At 44.3% G+C, this 8,104-nt stretch overlaps 1 protein-coding gene across 1 annotated transcript in view; it reads left to right on the top strand.

Annotated features, from left to right (window-relative positions):
• The first annotated feature begins 10 nt into the window (after nt 1–10).
• Nucleotides 11–8,104, top strand: part of GPR180 (G protein-coupled receptor 180) — a 35,232-nt gene continuing 27,138 nt past the window's right edge. The window contains exons 1-2 of the mRNA XM_006879573.1: nt 11–158; nt 5,647–5,805. Of these exons, the coding sequence (XP_006879635.1) occupies nt 14–158; nt 5,647–5,805 (304 nt within the window). The 5' untranslated portion in view covers nt 11–13. The remainder of the gene's footprint in view (nt 159–5,646; nt 5,806–8,104) is intronic.

The following is an 8,104-nucleotide window of genomic DNA, read 5'->3' as shown; positions in this document are numbered from 1 at the left end:
GTCGGGGGGCGGCATGGGGGGCCTGCGGCTGCTGGCGGTGGCCCTCACGTGCTGCTGGTGGCCGCAGGGCAGCCAGGGCAAGACCCTGCGGGGCCATTTCAGCAGCGCTGCGGCCCGAGACGCTCAGGGGCAGAGCATCGGTCACTTCGAGTTCCACGGTAGGTCCGGGGCGAGAGGAGGGGTGCGGGAGTGCGGGCCTGTCCGGCGGCCCTCCGGCTCGTGGACAGGCGGGGACCCCTCCCCGCCCCGCCTAGGCCTCACCTGCTCTGGCCGCCGCAGGCTCGGCGATCGGAGATGCCTCGGTTGTCAAACCCTCGGTTACGGCCTCCCCGACCTCTGTCTGCAGCCCCTCCAGATGAGGGATGCTGTCCTGCACCCCAAAGACCCTTTCCCTCCTGCTGACCACACACACGAATGCCTGGTCAGCGTCAGCCTTCCAGATTCTTCTCGCAGGGCATCATCGTTTTCTCACTCACTCTTCCTACACTGATGCTACGCTAAGGCATCGTAGCTGCGTGTGAATTTGATCCAAAGATCTTCGATTTCATGGCTGATCTTCCCCTTTCAAAGACCAATTTGACAGAACGTCTTGCAGCTAAGAGATTTTGAGACCAAGAAAAACCCCCGATAGTGTAGCTGTCACTGTCGCTGTAACGCATTGGTTACTCAGCTGCTATCTTAAGAGCTGTCGCGTTGGAAAGACTCATAGCTGAACCTCCAGCGAGTTTTCCAAAGATGTAAGTCACAGGAGAGGAGATTTGCACATCCTTCTCCCTTAGAGCCGCTGGTGGATTCGAACCTCACACCTTTGGATTGGCAGCGCTGCGCCTAGATTTATGTGAAATCATGAGGCTTGAAGAACAGATGTGTTTTGGGGAAGGTGCTGGCAGAGTGTTCCTTGGAGGCGCGGGTGATGAAGCATTGTCCTGCATGCTTAGAGCATGTTGCTAAGGAGAGGCTATTTCTTGGAGAGGGACATCATGCTTGGGAAGGTAGACGGGCGGTGAAGGAGAGGAACACCTCCAAGAAAATTAATTGACACAGGGACAGCAGCCATGGGCTGTGTCAGAGGTTGTGAAGATGGTACAGTATAGGACAGGCTTCAGATCTCTTGTTTATAGGGCCACTCATTGTGTGTTGTACTCGACTTGATGGCACCAAAAACCAGCCACACGAGGCCTAGTATTAAGTTTGGCAGAATGACTGTAATTAGGGCCCTCTTTGTAAATTTGCATCATCTCTGTCCCTACTGAAACCAGCTGCATTTGATCCTTACCTTTTGGTCTTCCTCCTGAATCAATAGTTCATATTTTCAGCTAATGAACTTGCAGTTCATTCTTATTTTGGCCTTGTAGTTGTTTAATGCCCGCCAATTGACTTCCACTCACGGCCTGTGAACAGCAGATCATTTATGTAGCTTTATGTATTGTTAAGTGCCCTCAGGTCAGAACTGGCTCATAACTGACCCTCCAGTAGGTTTCCAGACTTTTTAAATTGCACACACCTGCAGATGGCCCATCCTCCTTCCGTAGGGGGTGGCTGGTGGATTTGAACCTCATATGCCTTTTGGTTGGCAGTGCAACTCCTTACAACCAAGTCATGAGAGCTCCTCTATGTATTTGTTGTGTGTGCTGTCGTGTCTACTATGACTCGGTGACCCTGTGAGGACTCAGTGACCCTATCAACAGTGGCTCTGACCCTTGCTCTTTGCTGAGCCAACCTCCTTGTCTCCGACACACCTGACCCCTTGCCACAGTCACTGTGTCAATCCATTTCATCCAGGGGCTTCCTCTTCTAATGACCTTCTGCCCTTCCAAGCATGATGATTAGCCTCAAAATTAAAATGATTTGCTTGGTACTCCTCCTGGTACTTCTCAGTTTAACTAGCACTATATTCTTGGTAATTTTTGCTTTAACGAGTTAGGGTTCAATCCATACAGAATTAGAATTAAAAGATATAACTTTAAAGCTCAGAATATTGGCCTAGTGGGATGTTTAAAAGGAACTTAAAAAGTATGAGTGGAAGTTTCAGATTGGGGATGTTAAAAGAGGAGTACATGATTTTTTTTCCTCCCAAGTTTTTGAGATAACAGAAAAATAGATGCAGTCCAATTACAAAATACACCTTATGTGAATGAAGATGAAACCATCAATGTTGAGTTTATTATTTTTTAAAAATTTTATTATTTTTTGTGTGTGGATCTGACTGGTACAGGAGGAGATTGCCCCTTCTTCTCCAGAAGAGCATCTGGTGGATTCTAACCTCGTACCTCTGGGATTGCAGTGCAAGGAGTTTTATTATTCTTTTGGGTGCAGGAGGCCCCATTTTTCACATGACTCTCTGTTTGATACAGAGATTTATAGATGGTATGATGCAGGTGAGTAGCCACAGTGATGGTAATGTCACTGCCCTAGTACAGTCTGAAATGGTTATGATGCCCACTAGCTCAGACAGGGATTACTCAGGGCCAGCAGAGCCACTTAACTCCACTCTTGTATGGATTACCTGGTAAGCACAGAGGAGAAACACATGTACTGGATCCAGACAGCTCAAGAAAGACTGGGGAGTAAGATATTCTGAGTATATCTGCATATTTGTTGTTGCTCTGTGCTGTTGAATCCATTATGTATGACCTGTGTGTATTAGTTATGGGCATTCGCCAGTGAATTCAGGTTCAGAACCTTGAAGGCACTTGTTGTTGTTTAATGCTGTCGAGTCGTAGACGACTCATAGCGACCCTATGAACGAACAGCCTGAGCACTGCTCGTACATAGAGTTTCCGGAGGCAAGCCATTTTGGAAGTGGATGCCGCTCCTGCTTCCAGGCTTGATTTAGTCGGGAAGCTCCAGCCAACACTGTCCACCATGGGTGCCCATTACCACGATTGGCACATCACTGTCACAGGCTTCAGCATCACAGCAACCACGAGTTACCTCTGTACAGCAACGCACAGACCAGTGCTATACCACCTAGAAGAATGTTTGACAGGAAGACAATTTGAACCTGGCCGAGGGCCACAGATGACAGTCACCCACCTTCGGCTTGGTAGCACAGCTTCCTTCCACTAGGCCAACGTAGCTCTCTCGGTCATCATCATTGTTACTGTTGTTTAATGCCGTCGAGTCGTAGACGACTCATAGCGACCCTATGAACGAACGGCCTGAGCACTGAAGGCACTTAAACTATCCTAAAATAATGAATCTTGACAAACAACACACTTTCTGACTCAGGGCTTTCAAGTCGCTGTCCACACGTTTGCATCTTTCTCCCTTGGGGCCCCTGGTGGGTTCAGACCTCTAGAGCATTAGAGGATTCTGGAGACTGGAAGAGGCGAGTAGTGTAACTTTTCATTAATTAGAAGCACACTGTGGACTGTTGTTATGCAGCGTAACTCCCCAAGCAACGGGTTTCCAAAGAGAGGTTCCACTAAGCTACCAGAGAGAGTTCCCTTCACATCCTGTTGCTCCACCAGAACTCCTTATACTACGTTTTAAGACTTGCTATTTACGTGGTAAATCAACTGATGTAAGAAACCCAACCATGTGTTCCGTTATTTAAATATGTGATATATGTTTAAATTCATTTAAAATGTTTATTTAGCCACGTATTTTTTCTGTTTTTATTATTAATGATTTTTAATGCAGCATATATGTGTTTTTACAGCATATTCTTTCCATTTAATTTTAACCCCATTCATTCATTGTTGCATATTTTTCTCCCTTCCCATACCTCCCCCAAGTTCATTTTTTTCTTTGAAAAGATAAAAATAAAAATTCTTTCATTGTGATACAATCCCCTCCCAAGTCCACAGTCTATTTTACTATGCATTTCTTTTTCTGTAATCTTGTTATGAAAATAATACCTAATCCTATATTCCTTTTAAACAGTTCTCTCCCTCATCTGTTTCAGTGCAGTCTACATTAGTTATCCCCTCTTTTCTTAGGTTCCTCCCAACCCCGATGTCAGACGCTCTTTACAACAGAGACACATGATATTTAAAGTAACAAAAATTAAGGGGAAAAAATTGCAGGAGAACAGAAAATGCCAATCACCTGCCTCACTTCTCACCCAGAGCCTCTGCCCTCACCTTTTTGCCAGGTTCATTCTTTATTCATTTCAACACACATTGTTTTGAAATTTCTTTTGTAAAAATAACATTTAATTTTGCTTTAGATACTGTTTACCCAAATGCTTCTATTTCAACTTGTAACTAATGAGGTTTATGTCTTTCATTAAAGGGATAGTTGAATATTAAAAGCCATGTTGTATTTATTAGAAGACACTACAAACTGACGGGTCATTTCTATAGATTATAAACAAGCACTGATGATAGACAAAGTAGTTGTAAAAGGAGACAAAAGTTCCGTTACATTAAATACCCATGTACTACAGATATTTATTCAGTGACATGTTATCAACTGAATTGTAAGGAAACACCACACATTAATTTTTATAATTATGTGCCGTCGAGTCAGAACAGACTCATAGCTGACACTCCAGCGGGTTTTCAAAGACAGTTAATCGCCTGGGAGGAGATTGACTGCCCATCTTCCTCCTGCAGAACAGTTGGTGAATTGGAACCATTCGCCTTTTTTTTTTTTAAAGTACACATCAATCTTTTTGTCTCTTTTTTTTTCTTTTAGTTTTTTTTAATTTTATTTTATTATTTTTGTGTGAGTGTACCGTCAAATCAGGTCTGACTAGTACAGGAGGAGATTGTCCCTCCTTCCCCGGCAGAGCATCTGGTGGATTTGAACCGTGCACCTCTGGGATTGTAGTTGCAGCTCCTTGCCACTAGGCCACCAGAGCTCCCCAACCATTCGCCTTTAGGATTGCAGCACAGCTTCTTACCACAAGGGCTCATCATTTTTATAATTTGCATAATGTCTGTTTGCATTTGAATCCTTCTTATGTGATTTATCCTGATGTAATTTGAGTGAAAATAACCCTCAAACTCATTGCCATTGAGTCGGATCCTACTCATACCTGACCCTCTAGCTGATTTTTCAAGGCTGTAAATCACACGGGAGGAGATTGTCCAGGTGAATTTGAACTCCTAGACTCCTAGAGACCTGCCGCCTTTGGCTTAGTACCACCCCCTGTAGACGAACTTGCATTTTGATGACTGCTGTTAGGTGTTGACAAGTCAGTTCTGACTATAGTGACCGTATAATAGAATGAGACACTGCCTGGTACGGGGCTTGGCGCCTGGGACTGTCCGTCTTTGGTGCTGGGACCGTCCATCCTTGGTGCTGGGACCATTAGTGCAGCTGCTACATCAGTTGAAGATCTCCTGACCCTTTACTGAGCATGATGTCCTTCTCCAGGGATAGAGCCTTCCCAGTAGCCTGTCATGTGTATGCATTCTTGAGAAATAAAACTATTAAAAAACAAGTTCTAGTAGCTTAGTCCACGTGAAGATGAAGTTTTTCTTCTAACTCAGAGGTCCCTCCCTAGTGGCTCGAATCCACTAGCAGCTTCGCAGAAGAAAGATGGGAAGTCTTCCTGTGTGATTTACAGCCCAGGAAAACCCAGTGGAGAACCAACCAGCCAGGCATTGGTTCCTACTGGAAGGCAAGGACACGACCATCTCGGTTCCATTGGTGACTGGACTTGTCTTTATAGTTTTGTTTTTTATCATCCAGGTGACCACGCCCTCCTGTGTGTCAGAATCAACAACATAGCCGCGGCAGTTGGCAAAGAGGCTAAGCTCCACCTGTTTCAAGCTCAGGAATGGCTTAAGTTGCAGGAAGGCCCCCACGGGTATAGTTGTAGTGAGAAATTATCCAAGGCTCAGTTGACAAGTAAGTATAGAATCTGTTTTCTTTCCTCATTAGATGGGTTTTTATCCGCTCGTCGCCCTTAAAATGTAACATTTACATGTGGGGATGTTTGATGGATGGTGATGACAGAGTCCACCTCATACTAGGTGCTGCTTTGTTTACTTGGATTTAAGCCAAGGTTTAGGGAATCCAACTTTCTTAATCAAAAGACAGAATTCCTTTCCCCCTTTTCTCATTCAGAAAGAAATCTTACAAAAAAGAATCACATAAACCATAAACAGGTACCTAATTAAAACTTTCCATTCCAATACAATCTTTATGTGAACCTGGTAGACCTATTTTCACCCATGGACAGAATGTTGTTATTAATGTTCAACATCGAGTCTGAGCTGACCCATAGCTGGTCCTCTGGCAGGTTTGCAGAGGCACTGATCTCATGGATAGAGTAAATCATATTTGTGGTATGTATATTCTCTTTCGGGCACTGGATTTCGTACAGAATATTTATTTTCTCCTTTAGTTCAATACTTTGGCCTAATCAAGGGAGCTCTGGTGGTCTAGTGGCAAGAAGCTGCACTGCTATCCCAGAGGCGCTCGCTTTGAATCCACCAGATGCTGTGCTGGCGAAGGAGGGACAATCTCCTGTACCGGTCAGATTCGATTTGATGGCACACATGTAAAATAATCTTAAAAAAAAAAAAGTAGCCTAATTGGTGTTTTTTACCACGTTATGGGCACCAGCAGACCTAATCACTTGGTGCAGAATGTGCCATTTTGAACCATATTCCCACCACCGTGTCATCTGTAACCGTCTACCTTTGCTTCTAGGTGGGCTCTTCTTTCCTTGTCCTTATATACTTGCTGAATCTTTAACTCCTCCATTGTCACCAGTGCAAATATGGCGTCAGCCATTTAGACTGAGTATAACTTACACAGAGAGAGAGAGGTAAATGAAAAACGTGCAGTCATATCCACACTGCTTCTTGGAAGTGAATTCTTCGGGGGAGAGTTAGGAAATCTGTCGTGGTTCCACTGGTGGAGTCAGACCATCCCGTGTGACTCCCAGGGAGAAGGTTGCCCACCTCCATCCCGTGGAGCCAGTGGTGATTTGAAAGGCCAGAGCAGTGCCACTCCCTACAGACTGTGCCGCCGGGAGACCCTCTCCAGACAGATGAGTCCATATGATTACTCTCTAACTCTTAACCTGAGGGCTTGGTGCACAGGCTGGTGACCAGCTGCCTTTTCCTTTCTGCACGGATTTCCTCCTTTAGTCTAGCCCTGCTCAGTGGAGTTGTGCACCTAACCCATGGACGGCACCGTCTGGTGCTTCAAACCTGCCAGCAGCAGCTCCTCGGGACAGCAGTCGGCAGTCCCTTCCTCTGTGAGTCACACCCTTGGAAAACCACTGAGCATCGGCTGTCAGTGGGTTCCACCTTGATGGCTGTGAGTGTATCAGGTCCCAGTTCTTCCAGTGTCCAAAACTGAGCTCTTCATGCCGTCTTCATGCCACAGCTGCCCTCTACGTGATGACTCTACTGTATGCTGACTGAACCTTCTGCACCTCAGATTTGACCATGCACTTGACTTCCTCACCACATTGTAGTCAGCTTGCCCGTAGTGCTTCAGGCTCTCCTGGGCCTTTGCTGCCTCTTTTCGTCTGCCTTTTCTTCCAGAGCCTCTTTGGAGAAATAATTTTTCTGTCTTTATTCATTTTCAATACCATATTTCTTTAATGTTTTAAAAAAACCATTTTCAGAGCAATCAAATAACATTTTAAAAGACTGAAAATGGTGAGTGTATAGTTCTATCTTTTAAGAAAAATTAACAAAAGAAATTCAGAATCATTTGTTGTCATATTTCCAGAGCTAAATATCATTTTTTATATAACACATTTTCAGTATTTTTCATTTTAAGCATGTGTTTTATTTTGTATATTTACATTTTGGTAAATAAAGTTGTTAGGGTTTTCTTTATGTGTTGCGGTTCACACCATTCATTTGCTTTTACAATATGTGTGTGCAATTAGCCATTCACCACCATTCTCTTCAATTCAAGTTTTGTTATTATTTGAGGTAGTAATTACTCTGACACAGAATATGCCTGCTGTGTTGTAGTCTTTTGTTTGGAAAACAATGAGCACGTAGATTTGTCTAGAAGCTCGTTTCCCAAGCCTGCTGAAAGACAAAAAGCAAAGGCCCATGTTATTTTAATGTAGCACACTGTGTTTCTGTCTGATGCAGATCCCCACAATTTAACATGAAATACCAGAAAGTAGTTGTTGTTGTTGTTATGTGCTGTCGAGTCGCTTGCGACTCATAGC

This window comes from Elephantulus edwardii, unplaced genomic scaffold (assembly GCF_000299155.1).
Source record: "Elephantulus edwardii isolate Elephantulus edwardi_28Jun2011 unplaced genomic scaffold, EleEdw1.0 scaffold00004, whole genome shotgun sequence".
Lineage (NCBI taxonomy): Eukaryota > Metazoa > Chordata > Mammalia > Macroscelidea > Macroscelididae > Elephantulus > Elephantulus edwardii.
This window is presented reverse-complemented; position numbering and strand designations above follow the sequence as displayed.